At 42.3% G+C, this 24,680-nt stretch overlaps 1 protein-coding gene across 1 annotated transcript in view; it reads right to left on the bottom strand.

Annotated features, from left to right (window-relative positions):
* ATP8A2 (ATPase phospholipid transporting 8A2) overlaps positions 1-24,680 on the bottom strand; it is a 438,273-nt gene that overhangs the window by 344,837 nt on the left and 68,756 nt on the right. Inside the window, exons 21-24 of the mRNA XM_079903371.1 lie at positions 24,197-24,281; positions 22,773-22,912; positions 21,423-21,561; positions 13,954-14,018 (exon numbers count right to left, since the gene is read on the bottom strand). Coding sequence (XP_079759497.1) covers positions 13,954-14,018; positions 21,423-21,561; positions 22,773-22,912; positions 24,197-24,281 — 429 coding nt within the window. The remainder of the gene's footprint in view (positions 1-13,953; positions 14,019-21,422; positions 21,562-22,772; positions 22,913-24,196; positions 24,282-24,680) is intronic.

Here is a 24,680-nt window from a genome sequence, read left to right as displayed (position 1 = left end):
TGCCGTACAGCAAAGAGCTACAATTAGATTGATCATCACGTATAAATGTCAAAAACATGGGGGAAGACAGCAAACTTCACAAAGATACATAAACTATGACATCATTTACATACAAAATAAAAGGTCCAAAACCAGTTTCTACATAGCTTATGGATACACACACATGGACGGCAAAGGCACCCAAACATTCCAAACAGTGGATAAAGGAGAAGTAATGAAGTTTCAATTGTTAACGTTTTGTTTATTTGAAAAAACCATCTTGCAACCCAGGACATACAGCAAAAAAAGGACGTCTAGTAACAAAAGGCACTACTGGCGGTAAGGTGCCCATCTCTCTGCTTTACAAGCAATGAGTCTATCACTTGACCATGAATGATGTTTGACAAAGAATTTAGGTAGAATCACCTTATCAGGTTAAGAAACTCCACGCCTACGCCAGGATTTAAAGTTTGTTGCTACTGTTGGTTACAGATAAAAGATTACTAAATTTTTTCTGCATTCAATTAGATGGTTGTATTTTTTCTTCTATTTGTTAATGAGGTAAAGTATATTAATAACACATTTTTCTAAAGAAAACACATGCTTACATTCCTGGAATTAAATGCAACTACATCATATGTCTGATTATATATATATATATATTATTGGATTTGGTTTGCCAGTCTTTTATCAAAGATTGTTACCTCTAACTTCACAGCCGAGATTGAACGGCAACTTTTATCATTCTGCCCCTACTGCTTTTGATTTGAAGGTTACTTTAAACATCAACCTACATTGAAAAGGATTGACTGTTTTCTGTATTTTTTGGAAGACTCTATAAAATTGCAACTATCTGCTCTTTTAATTCTTGACAAAATTAGAGTATGAACATCACGAGGGCGTCTAGCGTTCTTTTGAGAGGAAAAATCAGAAGTAGTGACACTATTTCTTTAACGGATGTAAGGTTATTCAGGTTTCCCATTTCCTCAAGTCTAAAGTTTTACGTATTTCCTAGGTAATTACCCATTTCACCTAAGCCTCAAATTTACTTACACAGAGCTCTTCATAGTGTTCTAATCACTGCTCTCTCTAGCTGCAGTTATTCCTCTTTTCTCACTCTTAATTTTTTTCTTGACCAGCTTTGCGTGTGTTAATCTCGTTTGCCTTCTGAACAAAACTGAAGAATCCGCTTTCAGTTTTGTTGATCTTTGGTATTTTGCTAACATCTTCAACTGGATGAATAGCTTTTACTAATTTTAAGCATTTCCTCTTTTGTAGGATAAGCAGTGATGCTCCAAAGTTCTCTCTCCGGGAAATTTAAATCCAATGAGTTTGGATGCAAAGTATTTTTCAATCATTCAGTTTTACGTATTTTCTAATTTCCAGTGTGATTTCCTCTTTGAGTCCTGAATTATAAGTGGAGTTTTAAAATTTTCCAAGAGTACAAATTTTTATAATGACTGTTTTTAACCACTGATTTGTTAGTTTGGGGCCTTGGATTCACAGGACATGAGGTGAATGGTAACCAATTCTCTAAAATGCCACTGAGACTTCCTGTATGAGTTGTACAATCATTTTTGTAAAATACTTAAGAATGTGAATGCAGAGAGATCTTCAAGATGGCAGAGGAGTAAGACGCGGAGATGACCTTCGTCCCCACAGATACACCAGAAATACATCTACACGTGGAGCAACTCCTACAGAACACCTACTGAACGCTGGCAGAAGCCCTCAGACCTCCCAAAAGGCAAGAAACTCCCCCACGTACCTGGGTAGGGCAAAAGAAAAAACAGAGACAAAAGGATAGGGACGGACCTGCACCAGTGGGAGGGAGCCGTGAAGGAGGAAAGGTTCCCACACACTAGGAAGCCCCTTCGCGGGCGGAGACTGCGGGAGGCGGAGGGGGGAGCTTCGGAGCCGCGGAGGAGAGCACAGCAACAGGGGTGCGGAGCGCAAAGCGGAGAGACTCCCGCACAGAGGATCAGGGCCGACCGGCACTCACCAGCCCGAGACGCTTGTCTGCTTACCCGCCGGGGCGGACGGGGCTGCGAGCTGAGGCTCGGGCTTCGGTCGGAGCGCAGGGAGAGGACTGGGGTTGGCGGCGTGAACACAGCCTGAAGGGGGCTAGTGCGCCACGGCTGGCCGGGAGGGAGTCCGGGGAAAAGTCTGGACCTGCCGAAGAGGCAAGAGACTTTGTCTTCCCTCTTTGTTTCCTGGTGCGCGAGGAGGGGATTAACAGCGCTGCTTAAAGGAGTTCCAGAGACAGGCGCGAGCCGCGGCTAAAAGCGCGGACCCCAGAGACGGGCATGAGACGCTAAAGCTGCTGCTGCCGCCACCAAGAAGCCTGTGTGCGAGCGCAGGTCACTGTCCACACCCCTCTTCCGGGGAGCCTGTGCAGCCCGCCACTGCCAGGGTCCCGGGATCCAGGGACGACTTCCCCGGGAGAACGCACGGCGGGCCTCACTGCCGACGCAGGCTCGCCCCGCCCTCCGTGCCCCCCCCCCCCCCCCCCCCCCGCCCCGCCTGAGTGAGCCAGAGCCCCGCATCAGCTGCTCCTTTAACCCTGTCCTGTCTGAGCGAAGAACAGACGCCCTCCGGCGACCTACACGCAGAGGCGGGGCCAAATCCAAAGCTGAGCCCGGGAGCTGTGCGAACAAAGAAGAGAAAGGGAAATCTCTCCCAGCAGCCTCAGGAGCAGCGGATTAAATCTCCACGATCAACATGATGTACCTGCATCTGTGGAAGACCTGAATAGACAACGAATCATCCCAAATTGAGGAGGTGGATATTGGGAGCTACTATAGACTTGGGGTTTGCTTTCTGCATCTAACTTGTTTCTGGTTTTATGTTTATCTTAGTTTAGTATTTAGAGTTTATCATCATTGGTAGATTTGTTTATTTTTTTTATATAAATAGATACACATATTTTTTTCCATTTTGTCTTTTTGTGAGTGTGCATGTGTATGCTTCTTTGTGTGATCTTGTCTGTATAGCTTTGCTTTTACCATTTGTCCTAGGGTTCTGCCTGTCCGTTTTGTTTTGTTTTTTTTTTTAGTATAGTTTTTAGCACTTGTTATCATTGGTAGATTTGTTTCTTGCTTTGGTTGCTCTCTTCTTCCTTTCTTTTATTACAACTTTATAATTTTGTTATTTTTAATACTTTTTAAAATTTTAATAACTTACTTCCTTCCCTCCTTCCTTTCTTTCTTTCTTCCTTTTCTTCTGAGCCATATGTCTGACAGGGTCTTGGTGCTCCAGCCGGATGTCAGGCCTGTGCCTCTGAGGTGGGAGAGCCGAGTTCAGGACACTGGTCCACCAGAGGCCTCCCAGCTCCACGTAATATCAAACGGTGAAAACCTCCCAGAGATCTCCAGCTCCACTCAACAACCAGGAAGCTACAGTGCTAGACACCCCATGCCAAACAACCAGCAAGACGACCCCACCCATTAGCAGAGAGGCTGCCTAAAATCATAATAAGGTCACAGACACCCCAAAACACACCACCGGACATGGTCCTGCCCACCAGAAAGAGAAGATACAGCCTCATCCACCAGAATACAAGCACCAGTCCCCTCCACCAGGAAGCCTACCCAACCCACTGAACCAACCATAGTCACTGGGGACAGACACCAAAAACAATGGGAACTACGAACCTGCAGCCTGTGAAAAGGAGACCCCAAACACAGTAAGTTAAGCAAAATGAGAAGACAGAGAAACACACAGCAGATGAAGGAGCAATGTAAAAACCCACCAGACCAAACAAAAGAAGAGGAAATAGGCAGTCTACCTGAAAAAGAATTGAGTAATGATCGTAAAGATGATCCAAAATTTTGGAAACAGGAGAAACTACAAGAAACGTTTAACAAGGACCTAGAAGAACTAAAGAGCAAACAAACAATGATGAACAACACCATAAATGAAATTTAAAATTATCTAGAAGGAATCAATAGCAGAATAACTGAGGCAGAAGAGTGGATAAGTGACCTGGAAGATAAAATAGTGGAAATAACTACCATAGAACAGAAGAAAAAAGAACTGAGGACAGTCTCAGAGACCTCTGGGACAACATTAAACACACCAACATTCGAATTATAGGGGTCCCAGAAGAAGAAGAGAAAAAGAAAGGGACTAAGAAAATATTTGAAGAGATTATAGTTGAAAACTTCCCTAACATGGGAAAGGAAATAGTTAATCAAGTCCAGGAAGTGAAAAGAGTCCCATACAGGATAAATCCAAGGAGAAACATGCCAAGACACATATTAATCAAACTATCAAAAATTAAATACAAAGAAAAAAATATTAAAAGCAGCAAGGGAAAAACAACAAATAACATACAGGGGAATCCCCATAAGGTTAACAGCTGATCTTTCAGCAGAAACTCTGCAAGCCAGAAGGGAGTGGCAGGATATATTTAAAGTGATGAAAGGGAAAAAACTACAACCAAGATTACTCTACCCAGCAAGGATCTCATTCAGATTCCACAGAGAAATTAAAACCTTTACAGACAAGCAAAAGCTAAGAGAATTCAGCACCGCCAAACCAGCTTTACAACATAATGCTAAAGGAACTTCTCTAGGCAGGAAACACAAGAGTAGGAAAAGACCTACAATAACAAACCCAAAACAATTAAGAAAATGGTAATAGGAACACACATATCAATAATTACCTTAAATGTAAATGGATTAAATGCTCCAACCAAAAGACATAGACTGGCTGAATGGATATAAAAACAATGCCTGTATATATGCTGTGTACAAGAGACCAACTTCAGACCTAGGGACACATACAGACTGAAAGTGAGGGAACGGAAAAAGATATTCCATGCAAATGGAAATCAAAAGAACGCTGGAGTAGCAAATCTCGTATCAGACAAAATAGACTTTAAAAGAAAACTATTACAAGAGACAAAGAAGGACACTACATAATGATCAAGGGATCAAAGCAAGAAGAAGATATAACAACAGTAAATATTTATGCACCCAACATAGCAGCACCTCAATACATAAGGCAAATGCTAACAGCCATAAAAGAGGAAATCGACAGTAACACATTCATAGTAGGGGACTTTAACACCCCACTTTCACCAATGGACAGATCATCCAAAATGAAAATAAATAAGGCAACACAAGCTTTAAATGACATATTAAACAAGATGGACTTAATTGATATTTATAGGATATTCCATCCAAAAACAACAGAATACTCTTTTCAAGTGCTCATGGAACATTCTCCAGGATAGATCATATCTTGGGTCACAAATCAAGCCTTCGTAAATTTAAGAAAATTGAAATTGTATCAAGTATCTTTTCCGACCACAATGCTATGAGACTAGATATCGATTACAGGATAATATCTGTAAAAAGTACAAACACATGCAGGCTAAACAATACACTACTAAATAACGAAGTGATCGCTGAACAAACCAAAGAGGAAATCAAAAAATACCTAGAAACAAATGGCAATGAAAACACAACAACCCAAACCCTATGGGATGCAGCAAAAGCTAAGAGGGAAGTGTATAGCAATAAAATCCTACCTCAAGAAACAAGAAACATCTCAAACAACCTAATCTTACACCTAAAGCAATAGGAGAAAGAAGAACCAAAACCCCCAAAGTTAGCAGAAGGAAAGAAATCATAAAGATCAGATCAGAAACAAATGAAAAAGAAATGAGGGAAAATGGTAGCAAAGTTCAATAAAACCAAAAGCTGGTTCCCTGAGAAGCAAAATTGCTAAACCTTCGCCAGACTCATCAAGAAAAAAAAGGGAGAAGACTCAAATCAATAGAATTAGAAATGAAAAAGCAGAAGCAACAACTGACACTGCAGAAATACGAGGAATCATGAGAGATTACCACAAGCAACTCTATGCCAATAAAATGGACAACCTGGAAGAAATGGACAAATTCTTAGAAAAGCACAATCTTCCAAGACTGAACCAGGAAGAAATAGAAAATATAAACAGACCAATCACAAGCACTGAAATTGAAACTGTGATTTAAAATCGTCCAGCAAACAAAAGCCCAGGACCAGATGGCTTCACAAGCAAATTCTATCAAACATTTAGAGAAGAGCTAACACCTAGCCTTCTCAAACTCTTCCAAAATATAGCAGAGGGAGGAACACTCCCAAACTCATTTATGAGGCCACCAACACCCTGATACCAAACCCAGAGAAAGATGTCACAAAGAAAGAAAACTACAGGCCAATATCACTGATGAACATAGATGCAAAAATCCTCAACAAAATACTAGCAAACAGAATCCAACAGCACATCAAAAGGATCATACACCATGACCAAGTGGGGCTTATCCCAGGAATGCAAGGATTCTTCAATATACGCATATCAATCAATGTGATAAACCATATTAACAAACTGAAGGAGAAAAACCACATGATCATCTCAACGGATGCAGAAAAAGCTTTCGACAAAATTCAACACCTATTTATGATAAAAACCCTCCAGAAAGTAGGCATAGAGGGAACTTACCTCAACATAATAAAAGCCATATATGACAAACCCACAGCCAACATCGTTCTCAATGGTGAAAAACTGAAAGCATTTCCTCTAAGATGAGGAACAATGCAAGGTTGTCCACTCTCACCACTATCATTCAACATAGTTTTGGACGTTTTAGCCACAGCCATCAGAGAAGAAAAAGAAATAAAAAGAATCCAAATCGGATAAGAAGAAGTAAAGCTGTCATTGTTTGCAGATGACATGATACTATACATAGAGGATCCTAAAGATGGTACCAGAAAACTACTAGAGCTAATCAATGAATTTGGTAAAGTAGCAGGATACAAAATTAATGCACAGAAATCTCTTGCATTCCTATACACTAACAATGAAGGAGAAATTAAGGAAACACTCCCATTTACCACTGCAACAAAAAGAATAAAATGCCTAGGAATAAACCTACCTAAGGAGGTAAAAGACCTGTTTGGAGAAAACTATAAGACAGTGATGAAAGAAATTAAAGATCAAACAAACAGATGGACAGATATACTATGTTCTTGGATTGGAACATCAACATTCTGAAAGTGAATATACTACCCAAAGCAATCTACAGATTCAATGCAGTACCTATCAAACTACCAATGGCATTTTTCACAGAACTACAACAAAAAATTTCACAATTTGTATGGAAACACAAAAGACCCCAAATAGCCAAAGCAATCTTGAGAAAGAAAAATGGAGCTGGAGGAATCAGGCTCCCAGACTTCAGACTATACTGCAAAGCTACAGTAATCAAGAGAGTATGGTATTGGCACAAAAACAGAAATACAGATCAATGAAACAGGATGGAAAGCCCAGAGATAAGCCCACGCTCATATGGTCACCTTATTTTTGATAAAGAAGGCAAGAATATACAATGGAGAAAAGACAGCCTCTTCAATAAGTGGTGCTGGGAAAACTGGACAGCTACATGTGAAGGAATGAAATCAGAACACTCCCTAACCATACACAAAAATAAACTCAAAACAGATTAAAGACATAAATGTAAGGCCAGACACTATAAAACTTGTAGAGGAAAACATAGGCAGAACACTCTATGACATAAATCACAGCAAGATCCTTTCTGACCCACCTCCTAGAGAAATGGAAATAAACACAAAAAAAACCAAATGGGACCTAATGAAACTTAAAAGCTTTTGCACAGCAAAGGAAACCATAAACAAGACGAAAAGACAACCCACAGAATGGGACAAAGTATTTGCAAATGAAGCAACTGGCAAAGGATCAATCTCCAAAATTTACAAGCAGCTCATGCAGCTCAATATCAAAAAAAAACAAACAACCCAATTCCAAAATGGGCAGAAGACCTAAATAGACATTTCTCCAAAGAAGATATACAGATGGCCAACAAACACATGAAAGGATGCTCAACGTCACTAATCATTAGAGAAATGCAGATCAAAACTATAATGAGGTATCACCTCACACGGGTCAGAATGGCCATCATCAAAAAGTCTGCAAGCAATAAATGCTGGAGAGGGTGTGGAGAAAAGGGAACCCTCTTGCAATGCTGGTGAGAATGTAAACTGATACAGTCACTATGGAGAACAGTATGGAGGTTCCTTAAAAAACTAAAATAGAACTACCATATGACCCAGCAATCCCACTACTGGGCATATACCCTGAGAAAACCATAATTCAAAAAGAGTCGTGTACCACAATGTTCACTGCAGCACTATTTACAATAGCCAGGACATGGAAGCAACGTAAGTGTCCATTGACAGATGAATGAATAAAGAAGATGTGGCAGATATATACAATGGAATATTACTCAGCCATACGACGAAATGAAATTGAGCTATTTGTAATGAGGTGGATAGACCTAGAGTCTGTCATACAGAGTGAAGTAAGTCAGAAAGAGAAAGACAAATACCGTATGCTAACACATATATATGGAATTTAAGAAAAAAAAATGTCATGAAGAACCTAAGGGTAAGACAGGAATAAAGACACAGACCTACTAGAGAATGGACTTGAGGATATGGGGAGGGGGAAGGGTAAGCTGTGACAAAGCGAGAGAGCGGCATGGACATATATACACTACCAAACGTAAGGTAGATAGCTAGTGGGAAGCAGCCGCATAGCACAGGGAGATCAGCTCGGTGCTTTGTGACCGCCTGGAGGGGTGGGATAGGGATGGTGGGAGGCAGGGAGACGCAAGAGGGAAGAGATATGGGAACATATGTATATATATAACTGATTCATTTTGTTGTAAAGCAGAAACTAACAAACCATTGTAAAGCAATTATACTCCAATAAAGATGTTTAAAAAAAAAGAATATATATACGTTAACTGAATCACTTTGCTGTACAGCAGAAATTAACAACATTGTATATCAACTATACTTCAATAAAATAAAAATTTTTAAATATAAATAAATAAATAAATGTAAGTACTTTCAAGGGATTAAAGGAATTATTAATTGAACATGCCTAAAATTATCAGGAAAAAATTGCTCAAGGGACATTTCTAGTATACCACAATGTTACTACCTTCACAAAAAGATGTTGAAGAACAAATATAGTTATAAGGTGATCTTACCAAGTAGGTAAATATTCTCAGGAATTTATTATCAAGCTGCTAGGAAAAACAGAGAAATTTTCAATCAACTATTTTAGTACGAGGGCTTCCCTGGTGGCGCAGTGGTTGACAGTCCGCCTGCCGATGCAGGGGACACGGGTTCGTGCCCCGGTCCGGGAAGATCCCACATGCCGCGGAGAGGCTGGGCCCGTGAGCCATGGCCGCTGAGCCCGCGCGTCCGGAGCCTGTGCTCCACAACGGGAGAGGCCACGGCAGTGAGAGGCCTGCGTACTGCAAAAAATATATATATGTATATATATATATATATATATTTTTTTTTTTTTAGTACGAGACTTAAAGGCAGTGAAATTTTCTTTTTTCAGGAGTTACTAGGAGGATGAAGAGAGCCAGTTCCCAGAAAGGGCCTGGCACTCATGAATAAGCACTCAACAGATGTGCGCATCTGTTACTAGAGAGGCAGTTTAGTTCACTGCCTAAGATATGGGACCCACATGCGCTGCAGTGAAAGTCACCTAACGCAAGCATTTCTAAACGTACCTTTTCAAAGTGTTCTCGCCCCACCAAAAAAGTCCTCAGCACAGCGCACATAAACATCACCTCTTGTAGCAACAAATAATGGCACTGTGCCTGTGGGTATGAATGTGCCTGTATTTAGGTATTTTAAACATATTTTAAGTAACTGAACATGGAGCCACCTGTCAGAGAAAAGATCAAATTAGGAAACTGGACTTTTAGGATTTACTGTACAGCACAGGGAACTATATTCAATGTCTTGTTATAACCCATAATGGAAAGTAATCTGAAAAACATAAAGTGTTTCAGATACATATATATATATATATGTATATCTATCTATTTCTATATTTCTCTCTATATCTATATAGGGACTCACAGACATAAAGAACATAGAAGAGAAATAGTGACTGTGACTTAAGAATTTATTGTGGGTCAAAGACTTTTCCACGTACAGAAGGTGGAGTGTGATCCCGGCCAGGCAGCCCAGAGCGGGCTCCCTTAACCATTATGCAATTCTGCATCACTTTAAAGTCTGATGACTGTCAGGTTCTTTGTCATGAGGACAAAAACGATGGAAATAAGAGAGTAAACTTCTGAGGTCCACAAGATGTCCATGGTCACCCTGCATGTCGTTACAAAGTACCGTAAAGAACCTAGCGTATGTTAAAGGTCTAACTTGTGAAACATCAACCATATCTGTGAGATCCTATAGCATTCTGTGTCCTCCTGATTCCCACTTCTTGCTTATAAATGAGTCAGTGCTAGATACTGTTTACTGATTGACTCTCAGCATCGATTTTCATCCTCTTCTTTTATATATATATATATATATATATATATCACAGGGACTGGAAAGCTAAAAGCCACATTTCCCAGACTCCCTTATCAGCAGGACTCTGGATGAATTCTAGCACCAAGATACACTTGCTTAAGATTGCGGAGACAGAGGAATTCCTTTTCATACAGGGGAAGTTTTCCATATTCTCTCACCTAGTCCCAGGTTCACAGGTGCAAGGCAGCTGGACCATCAGCTGTGATTGCCTCAAGTCCCCTGGGGAAGCAGAACAGAGTCCTGACCTTGGGAACAGAGCCACAGACGTATGAACTTGAAGCCTACCTTGCTGACGTCTGCTCCTTCAGGATTATCCAGTAATTTGGCAAACACCTAATTTCCTGTTTTAACTTCCTCTATACTTCAAATTAGTTTCTGTACCAGTTACTGAATTAACATCTCTCAGCCTCCAACCTACCCTTCCATACTCAGCTTGTGATACAGGAGTGGGGATTCTACAAACCTCATCCCTGATTTGCCAGTGGGCTCCCTGCAAGGCTCTGAGAATTAAATCTCACGGCCACACCCAGACCCAGGGATGCTGGGAAATGTAGTCTCTGCCATACATGCCATTAACGAATTTTCCATGATTACATTTTCATTCCATCACTGATTACACGTACTTATTTCATAAAACTTTGGGTTAAAGAATGACTATTTTGCTCAAGTATATCCTTACCAATTCATCTTCCTTTTAATAGCTCATCAGAACTAGTTTTTTGTGTATTCTATAGGTTAACATGTTAAAAACAACTGCACTTTCCTCCAAATAAATTTCATGGTTAGTTCAATCATTTGTTTCTTAGAAAATGCTGGCAAATTTTTCTATATGTCTCCATCCATATTCATTTTAATTATTGCAGCACAAAAAACAAATGATCCTCAAATGGCTTGGCCCTTATTGTCTTTTGCTAACAAATATCAAAAGATGTCTAGCATTCAGTAGCCAGCAGTGGGACTTCGCTGGTGGCATACTGGTTAAGAATCCACCTGCCAATGTAAGGGACACGGGTTCGATCGCTGGTCCGGGAAGATCCCACATGCCACGGAGCCACAACTACTGAGCCTGTGCTCTAGAGCCCGCAAGCCACAACTACTGAGCCTGTGTGCCACAACTCCTGAAGTCTGTGAACCCTAGACCACGCGCTGCAACTACTGAAGCCCACACACCTAGAGCCCATGCACCTAGAGCCCATGCTCCACAACAAGAGAAGCCACCGCGATGAGAAGCCCACGCACCACAATGAAGAGTAGCCCCCGCTCGCCACAACTAGAGAAAGCCTGCGCGCAGCAACGAAGATCCAATGCAGCCAAAAAAAAAAAAAAAGCCAGCAGTAGGTGCTGTGAAATTTGACAGGGTAACTGATTTGAATATTACATGTTTTTTATAAACTGCTGATAACATTGTAGATTTTTATTCTCATACTCGGTATTCTTAGTTTTTAAAGTCTCACTAATTCATAGCTTCATTTTGCAACAGCTAAGGTTTCAAGATACCATCATACATTTAGGGCAAGAATCATGATTAATGATAGTAGCCTTAGGGAGAATACTGAAATTTGTTTAGCTTGTCAGATCTGATCACTGTTTTAATTCATCAAGCAGCCGAAGAAAACTTAAAACTAGCAGTGTGCGTGTCCAGCAAGGCCACACCATTGCAGCTTCTGCTTACACTACTGTAATCTCAATAGCTTTTTTTTTAAAAAAAAAAACAGAAATCTTTTCAAGCCAGCACCTTGTAAGAGTCAGTTTAACCGAAACTAAATCTAGTCTGTAAACCCATTTAACCAGTAACACAAACGGCAAGATTTCACAATGAGCTTCAAGCAAATGGAAGAGTGAGGGTCCCAGCGTCACCCCTTTTTATTTGCGGGACCCCACGCCTCCCTCTGCCCCTTCCTCCCAGACCCATCCCTGGTTAGCACACCAGAAACAGGATTGGGTGTGCCAGAGCCAGTCCATGTGCTATCAGCAATACTGTGATTTCACAGTACTTTTTTTAACCAAAAAAAAAAAAAACAGGAGGAAAAAAGAAAATGACATTTTCTACTGGTATATTAACATATCATCTAGTGTCCCCGTGGGGTGCACTTCATCACCCGCCTTGTTTCCAAGACCACTGATCTCTGTATTACAGAGCTTAGATGTTATTTCGGTAACAGTTGAAACACTGAAAACAGGGATAAATCCTGAGCATTTACAAGCATTTGGGGTCCTAGCCTGGACCTACGTACAGGTCAACTGAAGGGGGTGGATGCCAGGTAACTGATGGTCGTTGAGGTGACCCCCTTAATTCCCTCAGACGTACACAGGAGATGAGGGAAGGAAGCCAGGCCCAGTGCTTCTGATTCGTGGTTCACTTCCTCGGTCCCCGTCTCGTTCACTTCACCATCAGAGCCTCCCTTTACAAGCGTAACTAACCCTGTCATCTGCTCTGAGCAGTGGCGCTGACTGCGAGTGTGGCCGTAGGTGCCTGCCAGGAATAAGCTCTTGTTAAACGACGCACAGGTGGAATCTCACTGTTGCGCTCCCATCTTCATGTCAAACCACCAAAGCAGGTCACTGGGGACTCTCAAATCAGCTCCCAACCAGGGTCTCAGCAGAAGCTTTAGGCCATGACGGGCTGGGTACACATCTGTACCATTCTCCGTGAGCCGGTGGCACTGGGATGTTGGGGAACTAAGAGCCTGTGCATCCTATTACGACGTAAACGTCATCAACTCCTGACACGTGAGTATCATCTTGAGTGTCTGTACTACAAAGAAACGCCTACAAGTCTCCTAGCAACCACCAGGAGTTGAACATCGCCCCTTAATGGAAATCCTAACAGGAAGTCAAACCAGATTAAAACTACCCCATGTTAAAGGCACTGTTCTAGGTGAATAAAATAATGTGTTATCGCAAAGCAATTTTCTGGGCTTACTAGTTTTTATGTCAGTTTGGAATATTTATTGTATTTCTTAACATCCATGGTACCCCTTAATCAAGAGTATAAAGTCATCTACTTAGGATTTGCCAAAGTGAGGAACATTCTTAGAATCACAGAATGATAAGCAAAGAAGTTTACAAATACTGCAACCATCAATATCATACGTTTTCCAAACCATAACCCTAACATGGATGTATATTATTCTCCAGACCTTGCAAATTCTTAATGTCCATTTTATCAGTACTGGGAGAGTATGCTTTCAACCACGCAGCTAGCTAGAAAGACTTTTTTATATATGGAGTGTGCTTCTCACAAAAACCTTCTCTCCTTCCTCTAATATGACAGAAACTGTAGCTGAATCTGAAGACAAAGTGAATTTCAATGATGGCCATCACCTAAAAACATACACAAATTCCTATATCTGGTACCAGAGGTAGAGCTTACCATCTTGATGTTTAAAGAAATGACTTTATGACATCCGTTCATAAATAAAAAGAGAAAATACATTGAGTAGTTTTATAATTGTTTTCTTAGTAAAAAAAAAAAAAAAAAAATTTAAATCCTGATTATTAGTCATAGCAGAAACAAAGGGTTTAACACAGTGATATCAAATACAACTTTTTAAAAGCTACTTACGTCCAAAGAATCCTCCTTCAGTAGGATAAGGGCCATGTTCTGTGACACCAACCGGCAGGAATAGCCTAGAATAAAAGAAGGAGCAACATACGTGAATTTACCATCCCCACCAGGAACTCACCACGTTCAAGGTCCCCTGAATTCAGCCTCCCTTCCTGCACCTTCCTTATCACTGTGTTTGGCCTATGGGCTCACACAGAGGAATTGAGCAAGTGTGGGGAGGAAAAGCTTACGCGGATTCTGACTTTTGCAGACAGCTCTAGCAGTGCTGCTCGGAAGGGTCTTCATAACTAATGGCTGAAATAAATACTCATCAGTTTTCTTTATCCCTGTTATCTTTGTATTAGGATGAGCTTTGGGTTCCCTAAAGTAAAAGCAAACGCTTTAGGAAGACAAACGGAATCAACGGTGCTCCTCAAGCGGCATACACGTGCCTACTGTGATACCAAGGTCCCTCACTTGCTTTATAGAAAGCCAGGTAATTCTCACAGCAGGCTTCTAAGGAAGCCTATGATACCCAGAGAGTCACTTTTCCTGCGAAAGCTCAAAGCAACCCCCACTTCAAGAAATAAATCTGAGTCAAGAGTATCCCAATGCTAATTCTTAACAATTCCCATTACATTTTTAGACAATGGTATCTCTGTAGGTTAATTTCAGCAAGATACACTTTTCCTCCCGGAAGGCAAATGTATTTTCTACGAAGCTGTTTCCTACTCAGACTTTGCAGTACACGCGTGACAGGTGGAGATGCTTGGTGACACAACGACCAAGGTAAGAGGCTCTCCGGACTCTTCCCCTTCTCCCCACACTCTGGGGAGAATGAGGTGGCGGCCCCAGCCAACCCCAAGTCCAGGGGTGTCTGTCGGGGCCCTGGGCTCTCTTTCAAATCACCCTCCACCATCTTGGTGCCCCTCAAGAGAGCTGCCATCAACATGTGCTTTTCACCAAGCTCCATCTTAATTTATCTCATCGAGAAAAGTCAAAGAAACAGTCCTTTCACCTAGAGGAGTGATCCTTACAATGATCATGGACCAATGATCACAGAAACAGGGAACAAGTGGTCAGCATAAAGAACGTCAACCTTCAAAACAAGGACGCGGGTGACCATCTCAAGGAAGGGCCGTAACCAATGCTTAGGCAACAGGAGTCTGGGTTCTCCTCCGCAGAAGAGCCAAAATATCCCTTCCCACAGATGCTATATTTAACTAGAAAAGGAGACAAGCATTTAACTAGCGGACAAGTCACAGAACTGCTGCGTTCACGTGCTCAATTCTACCCAGAAGGTCCTCTTTTCATCCTCAAGAAACCCTACTAACAGGCACAAAACAGAACTCAAGACAGACAACAATTAAGATGAGAGAAAGCTTGGGGTATTTTTGGGGGGTAGAAAATAAATATTTGTGTTTATTTTGGAATGTATGAAGTGTATGCTTCACTGATGAGTATCATTTGAGAGGACTATTATAAACCACCTGAGAACACAAATTTTAAAGCACAAAATTATGACTTTTCATCTAACTGTCATTTTCTTAAAGCAATACCTTGAAGATCTATTCCAGGCAGTTAACGACAGTTGTGTGAAGGGAATGAGATAATTTTGCTGGTTAAAACCTCACGTATCACTTGCAAAGCGAAAACAACTGAATAGTTTAAAATCACAGGACCACATGGGCAAATACCTGTTCAACCTCTAAGAGGAAAACTAAAGGGAGGAAACACAGCACAATTTTCCACACATTTTCAAACTTGTTCAAGTCTGTATTTTAACAATAGTGATGAGTAGAAATGAGAGTTTCCCAGAATGCCATTGAAAATTCTGCACAGCACGATGGAAATAACTGAACTTTGTTTCCCACTAAAATCTTACAAATGTATTCTTCCTTTCTATAGATTCTTAGATTAAGTGCAGAAGGGAGGTCAATATTTTATTTTCATTTGCAAACAGGGATATTGGAACTTTCATCATTTTTCTTCCCTTGCCCCAGAAACTTCCAGCAACTTCACGCAATAGAGACTGTTACAAATTTAGTATAACTCACACAAGAGGATTTGCTGGTAGTTTTTGATATTAACAGCGGTTGCAGAAGCAAGCTGAAATGTTTAAGCCATCGCTTCCCGCTTGATTTTATATTTTGCAATTTAAGTAAAATGCCACTTGACAACTGAAGCTGCATAAAGATATTATGGAAAAACTCAAAGTATTTTTCTAGCCGTTGCAAGGGAGAGGGTAACAAATAAAACCACCGACACTTTCATGAATTTAAATACACAAAACTCAAGGTTTCTGAGAAGAAACAGGTTCTTTTTTTTTTAGTTTGGAAAACGAAGCAAGATTTTGCTTAATTATCACACAGAACACTTGCTCTAGACAGACCATGGGGGTTTAACACAGTTAAATGTGACTTAGCTAACATGGCAAATTAAATTATGTCAATCCAAGTTCGGTGTGCTTGATTTCTAATGTTTTTGGATAAAATGAGATCAGCTCTTGGAGAACAGCCAGCTATGAAATGTCAATCCACACTTGTAAATTTTGGTCTATTTCTTTAATCTCACAATCTAACAAGATGACCATAAAATGACTGAGAAGGGAACCTCTGGGATTTCACTTCTTACTACGGCTGAAGTTAACAGCACACCACAGAAGTGTTTAGTCTTTCTACTACCTGAGCATAATCAACACTCAAAGAAATTAAAATATTACAGCATCTATGGTCCTTAGAGCAGGACTTGATTTTAAGAAAATAAAATCATCATTCACACTAGAAAATAGGACCAAACCAAACCTCTCTTGGAACTCGCAATCAGCGTCTTTTTTCTGAGGTAAGCATATATTGTCAAAGACATCCCAACCTAGATTGCTTCGGAGACACTTTTGGAAGGGTTAACAACGACTGATTCCTACTAACCATATACCTAGGATCCATCAGATTACCCCTCAGTGGGACTCACCTTGGTTCCAAACCCTAAACAGGTGTGTTGTTGGTTGTAAATAATTTCAGGGAGAATCTGGTCACTCGATATTTGAAAGTAAGTGTATGAAACACATGGACAGACGTCAGGAATGGAACTCTTCATCTGCTCCAGACTCGATCAAGGATGCTGAGAGCAGAATCCCTCCCCATCTGAGAACCAGGATATCAAGGACTCATCCACAGAAGCACACCTGGGCACCCTTCCCTCCAGACCCTCAGATGCTTCTCAGAAAAGCACCATCACAGGTAGGGACATGCTGCCTCCACCTTACCTTCTGATCTTCCCCCAAACCAGGCCATCCTGATTCATGCTATTCTCATTCTTTATGTATTTGTCTTAAACAGATTCTTGAGGATCAAGATCTAAACCTATCTCATCGGCAAAGACTTCCCTGATCGTTTTTTGTTTTTTTTGTTTTTTTTGTTTTTTTGCGGTACGCGGGCCTCTCACTGCTGTGGCCTCTCCCGGTGCGGAGCACAGGCTCCGGACGCGCAGGCTCAGCGGCCATGGCTCACGGGCCCAGCCGCTCCGCGGCATGTGGGATCTTCCCGGAGTGGGGCACGAACCCGTGTCCCCTGCATCGGCAGGCGGACTCTCAACCACTGCGCCACCAGGGAAGCCCTCCCTGATCTTTTGGACGCCTATCTTTCCGAGAACTGAATTATCACGTGTCATGGTCACATGCTCAGATTCTCAGCTCTCACACCTGTGCGGCCCAGGCTAAGTTACCTGGTATCTCTGTGCCTCAGTTCTGTCTTTAAAATGGGATAATGCCTATCTCAAAGGGAATATTAAACTTACCTAAAGGACTTGGCCGTAATATGACAAATGCTGTGCTAACATTTAATGAGTAACTATTACTCACACCAGCCATGCTCAGCACGTACACTGCACAACTGGTATTTTCTCATCTATTTTATTCGAGTTTGTCTCAAAATTAACTCAGTCCCCAATAAGGGAACATAAGTGCCCCAAGCCTATAGGGGAGCATCTGGCAACAACAGAGCTGCAGGTAATCAAGAAATCACACACCTGACTTTTCTGTGAACATTACCAGGGCTCTGGCCGTGTTCCCCCAGCCCCACCTGAAAACCAGACTTGCCTCCCTGCCAATGGACAAGAATAGGGTGGGCAAGTCCACATTTACTCACTGTCAGAAATTAAACTTCTAAGACTATAGAAGTGGTTTAAAGGGATCAAGTAATGGGTAACAAAACATGGGGGAGGGGCAGCCAAATTCCAACTCAGATGGTTCACCGTGAAAGCGATTCCCAATGCGATGACTTTAAAATGGAACACGCACTAGGATTTTGTTCTCACTCATCCTATCTCCGTTAGAAAAAATATTATAGACTCTGAAAACTTCACATCTATTTTCTAACTATGTAAGAGATGCTTTATCCAGTCATAGTAAGGAAGTGACGACTACATGATTCACAAAGGCTATACAGCTGAAATTTCACTTTAGATTAGGTGATGCCAAATTTTTAAGCTAAAAAAGACAACTTCCAACTCCCGGAAACACAGCTAGTTAGCATAAACCCAAGCACGGCGCAGCAGGGTCCTGGCATCGTGTCAGTTCCAAAGGACCTCAAAGCCACACGCAGGATGACTGCATCTACCTAACACTCATAGGCTCATAATAGACACAAATATCCTGGAACCTAATTTGACTAAGTATTTATTTTCAAGGTATGAACTGAAAGTTACACTTTAAATTCTCAAACTGTGATAGATTATGGATGGATGGATAGATGGATGGATGGGAGGATAGACGGATGGAAGGATAGATGGATGGATGGGAGGATAGATGGATGGATGGGAGGTTAGGTGATAGATGGATGGGAGGATAAGTGATGGATGGAGGGAGAGTAGATGCATGGGAGGATAGATGGACAGATGATAGATAAATGAGAGAGACAGCAAATACTAAAGACAGCCAACAGCACCAAACACCTCTAAACGGAAATGTTGCCAGTTAAAACTGTAAGAGTCAACAATCGTAAGACATCCCAACTCTGGAGGCGGTGAAATATGAAGACAAGGTGTCTTAGAATGGATGAAAGTTAGTACCCTTCTCCAGGGTTTTCTAACTCAAATTTCAGAGAGGGTTTTCGTGAAAGCTTCATGAATCTACATTCTGTCAAACTGTGGTCTTATGTGTTGAGGGAAAGACTTATTAAGCTCATTTTTGAGACTATGTCGGGAAATATGAGGCTACACTAGGATCAGTGATTCGTTGGAAATCTTACTCGTCTTTATCAATTGTGGGAAGAAGGATTTGAGGACAGTGACAGAGCTTTTTAAAAAGTGGGTAAAAATGTGTGTGAATTCTAAGGCATCCGATCTGGACTCTAGTAGTCTGGTAGGATCTTTAGAATTTTCTGTGTATAATATCATGTCATCTGCAAACAGTGACAGTTTTACTTCTTCTTTTCCGACTTGGATTAGAATGTTTTTTAAAAGGTCAGTTTTAAAATAGCTAATGGATATGAGTGCTTCTGAAACCAAAACTACAAACACTGCTACACCTTCTTTGAAAAAAGCACAAAATAATATAGCTGTTAATGGAAAAAACTGGACAGGTATCAATCACCTTGTGAGGTTCAGACAAGCCTCACTCCAGCAACGACAAACACCTTCCTTCGGGAATAATAAGCCATTCATGTTTTCTGGGTTGATTTTGGGAACTCTGCTTTCACTTGTGTTTACCTAAACTTGGCTAGACCCTGACAGATGCAGGTGTGACACAAGGACAGGAGGACAGGGACGGGGCAGGTGCAGCATCACTGCTCTCATGCTTTCTGTGCCCTCTGTGAACAGGAGCCGTGGATCAATAGCAGGTGTTTTAGACCAAATTTACATGGGAAATACCTGAAGGGCTGATGTATATATATAGAAAGAGACATTCCACCGAAAGCAAACGTATTATCCTTCATCTATAAAAATGTTGCTGACATCACCAAAGGGCTGTAAGCAATGGGTTTTTATTATCTAGTAGTAGTGACAGGTCTACACAGAAACATCACCACACTTTTCTCCAAAAATATGTGTTTGGGAAACAACAGGTACAATGTCTACATCTAATCCTTCAGAGACTGTTTGTGAATCACATGTCAGTCTCTGGGGACTTTAATCTCACTTGTGTGCGAGTCCAAGAGGACTACAGTCTTGGTAAGAAATGATTAAGTGGCTTTTTTTGTCTATTAAAAAAAAAAAAAAAGAGGAAATCCACCCCAGACAGTAGGCATTGTCTATAACTGAGGTTCTCTGAGAGTCGGGGCTGATTCAAAAGAAAAGACTGAAGGAAAGGGCTCCACTGGAACCAGCTGATCGCGTTCCAAGGAGACTCCTCTGAATAGGACACCAGTCACGCAACTTCAGATGTTCTTTCTGTATGTTTCTTCCTGCAGTGAGCTGTGACATGGACTCTATTCCCATCAACACATGAGAAGTCATGTAGCCCTTTCATTTTATCACCTATGCACCAGAGCTTGTGACACAAGGGTGACAGAAGTCCTAGATAATTTTAAAGCAATTCAAACAATCAAAATTAGATTTTTTGGGACTTCCCTGGTGGTCCAGTGGTTAAGAATCCGCCTGCTAATGCAGGAGACACGGGTTCGAGTCCTGGTCCGGGAAGATCCCACACGCCGCAGAGCAACTAAACCTGGGCGCCACAACTACTGAGCCTGTGGCTCTGGAGTCCATGAGCCACAATTACTGAGCCTGTGTGCCGCCACTACTGAAGCCCGTGTGCCTAGAGCCCGTGCTCCGCAACAAGAGAAGCCACCGCAATGAGAAGCCCATGCAGCGCAACGAAGAATAGCTCCCACTCGCCGCAACTAGGGGAAGCCCGTGCGCAGCAACGAAGACCCAACGCAACCAAAAATAAATATAAAATAATAAATAATTTTTTTTTAAAAATTAGATTTTTTTAAAATTAGTAGTTTCACAAGTCCTTTTCAAACTAAAAACATGCTGCTTTAACACTCATGAAGTAATCTGGGCTTAAATTCCCTTTCTTCAATTTTCATTTCTGCGATGCTTAGCAGGCAGAGGTTGCCAACCCAGATGGGGAAGGGAAAGGTTCAAGCCTATCAGAAAAACCTATGAATTGCTAAAAATCATTATAATGGCTATAGCTATATAAAATAATAATGCATATCTCAACTTAATGAAAACATGCTTCGTGTCTGAGACTAAATTTTTGTGAAGAAAGCGGTAAGAAAATCAAACTCTCATCAACTTTTGAATTCTCTGGCCTCTGTAAGTATGTTTAATACTTTTCAGGAAGGTGTCATAGTCTTATTGTTTATAACGGACAGATAATGCTCATAAGAGCATCTTAAACTTTTCTCGGTCTTATGAATGAAGAATTCTATAAAACACTTCTGTCAATGCATCTGAGGAGCCCTTAGGCACCTCTATAAGACGGTTCAAAAACGTAATACAGAAATCAGCACTGGGAAATTATTCTTTAAATGAATTACCTATGTTAATTGCAGTTTCTTGTTTGTCGCCGGTCAACACCCAGATTTTAATTTCTGCCTTCAACAGAGTTGCTATGGTTTCTGGCACGCCTGCCTGAAGACGATCTTCTATGGCTGTGGCCCCAAGTAGCAGCAAATTCTGAATTAAAAAACAGCTTCCATTAAAGATGGGGACACACGTAAGAGCAGCATGAATGACGAAACTGACAAAAGAAAGGCAGTCAAAGTGTTCTGAGACAATTACCTCGTTTCCTCCACATTAAACCTTTGTCTGCAGATAATTAATGACAGTCACATGTGCGGCATCTCAAAACCACCCACAGGGCTAGAACCCCTCCACACACACGGGCCAGCACGTGCCATCTACTTCTGGGTACACGGGCACCTTGGGCTAGGAAACCACCTGGGAAACCACCTGGCAGCAGAGCACATGGGTGAGTTATCCTGGGGACACTAACAGGACTGAGGCTTCTCTCTCACTCCACTCACAAGTCAAGGGCTATGGTACAGTTAACACATGACAAAAACTTATTCAGTGACCAAAACGGCCAACTACCTCCCGAGTGCCCACCTCTGGCCAGGGGACGCACAGACATCGCACCTATTGAATTACTTTATGATTCTCAAAGTAATTTTGGCATTTCCAGGGAAGCAGGGTAAATGAACATTTGATTTCACTTCCATCCATACCCAAGTTCCATTTAAATGACAAACAAGGGGAAAAAAGTCAAAGGGGAATTTTAAAAAGATAAATAAAATAAAGGAATGAGAAAAGCAAGCAAGCAATGACTTCAAAGCTACTGAAACTGGAAGATGGATGGACCAGTGGTTGCTGACATGAAACGGAAAAAGCTGAAATCCAGCTCCCAGATTCGAGGGATTCAATCTGTGGGAAGCTACCTCATGTCTTGGGAGGAACTGAAATAACAAAATCACGTGGGCAGCGCGGAGCGGCAACGGCAAAGCTCAAAGAGGACAGCAAGCGTGAAAACATTTAGTAGGTACGATGTCCAGCCAGCCTAGGCATTTCGACTGCTCAGGAAACTCAGCAGGGCCAGCTAACGTCGTTACACCTCATCTCAGGCAAACCCAGAAAGTCGCCGATGCCGTTTTTGACCTGATACTTCTTAAGACGTGAACGCTTAGCAGAGGGTGGCTCGACCTTTCGGAGAGCTCATAAAAACTGAGTGTTTCTTAAAGCAAAGAAACGATGAAAAGCTAATGGTGAGTTAAGATACTTACAAGATCAGAGAACATCACTATATAGCCAAAAGGTTTCTGCACCAAAACTTCTTTGCTCATTAGGTGTCACCGGGCACGTAATGTGACGCATCTACCACGTGCAATTACCTTCTCAATGATCTCGTAACACTCTTCCAGCCGCTGGGCTCTGTCCTTCAGGATGGTGCTGGCTTCTTGGTAGACTTTGAGCCACTCTGCATAATCACTCTCAGAGAGGTCGGCGTAAGCCACACAGAGGGTCCGCAAGCCTGCAAAACAGTCCCGCATCTCCCGGTGAGGGCCCTAGTGACGGGCAAGTAGGGTGCCTTATCCCCAGGGGACACCACGTGTGCAGAAAATGGAAGAGACCATCCACTTTACAGGTCACTCTAAGTCAACGTGCACACACTCAAAATGAACTGAAAAGCGACCTTATTTTAATATAAACCACTGCTTCTACAGATGTTGACGGAACAGGAGAAGCCATGAGACTGAACTCCTCACAGCAGAGAAGGACACGAGGAGGGACGCACAGACATCACACCTATTGAATTGCTCTATGATTCTCAAAGTAATTTTGGAATTTCCAGGGAAGCAGGGTAAATGAACATTTGATTTCACATCCATCCATACCCAAGTTCCATTAAAATGACAAGCAAGGGGGAAAAAAATCAAAGGGGAATTTTTAAAAAAGATAAATAAAATAAAGGAATGAGAAAAACAAGCAAGCAATGACTTCCTGTCAGCCAGGAGGCAAGACGGGAAGTGTGTTTCTAGACAGCAGTAAAGGCCCAGTGTGCTACCACGTGAAACACACAGGCTTTCAAGCAGCCGTGCTTGTGTGTGTGTGCGTGTGTGTCCCCGTGTGCATGTGTCTCTGTGTGTGTCCCTGTGTGCATGTGTTCCTATGTGTGCACGTGTGTTCCCTGGTGGGCACATGTGTCCCTGTGTGCATGTGTTCCTATGTGTGCACGTGTGTTCTCTGGTGTACATGCGTGTGCCTGCGTGTGCACAGACGTGGACACATGCGGCCAGAGAGGCTCAGGAAGGCAACGAGGCAGCAGCCGGCACTCAAGCTCTCATCACATCCACGTGCAGGGGAGCCCGACAGGAGTGTTGTTTAAAGCCCTTCTGAGAACTCCCTTCCTGTTCTCCACAGGTTCAGTGGATTATTCTTGCCTGAAGTCTAGGGTAAGCCAGTGTCATAAGGGAAACGAGAGAGGGCCTGGGAAATAAGGTGAGTTTTCCGAGAAAGGAGTGCAAAACTGGGGGGCGATTCTGGGTAGCATCGTGGGCTGGCCTGCCTCACCCTCGTCCCTCTGGTTAAGAGTTAGCGGATGACGTTTAGGTAACAGAGCAGTCGGTCTACAGCCACGACTCTCGTCACTGCCACCGGTGCAGGGGGTGGGGACGGGCTTGGCACTAGAAAATGACCCGCCTTTGAAGCAAGCCAAGTGCTGCACGAAAATGACACGTGAACACGAAGGCTCACCCGACTGCCCCCTGAAAGCACAACTCCAAGGGCAGAAATAACGTTTCCAAATTCCACTCACCTTCCGTGGCAAAATACTCCAGATGGCATAGTGTTTCCTCCATGTATTTTGAATCTTTAGAAAGTCTCTCAAAAATCACGTTATCCTGTAAAACAGGGAAACGCTATGACTGGCAAACCTCAGGTCAGCCGACGCTCTAGCACCACAAGCCCAGCTCTGTTTTCGTGGTGTGGATCCAACGCACACCTGGGTGGGCGAGGGGAAACACAGTTCTTGGCTGGATTCAGTCATGAGCTTTGGAAAACAACCTGGGGGTGGGTATGCGTCCACACAAACACGCTGGGGAGGACCCTGGGTGTCAGGAGGATGAATAATCAGGGACACGACGGGGCCGACGTTCACCTCGATTTGCAAAGCTCACACCAGACTTCGTTAACACCCTTTGCAGAAGTGGGAAGCATAAAACACACACCCTAAATTGCTCAAGTGTACTCTCCGTTCCTGATGCTGCAGGAGCTCCCACCCAGGGAGGGCACGACCCACC

This window comes from Stenella coeruleoalba, assembly GCF_951394435.1.
Source record: "Stenella coeruleoalba genome assembly, chromosome: 18".
Classification (NCBI taxonomy): Eukaryota; Metazoa; Chordata; class Mammalia; order Artiodactyla; family Delphinidae; genus Stenella; species Stenella coeruleoalba.
The sequence above is the reverse complement of the archived record's forward strand: the minus strand, read 5'-3'. Positions and strand labels throughout refer to the sequence as shown.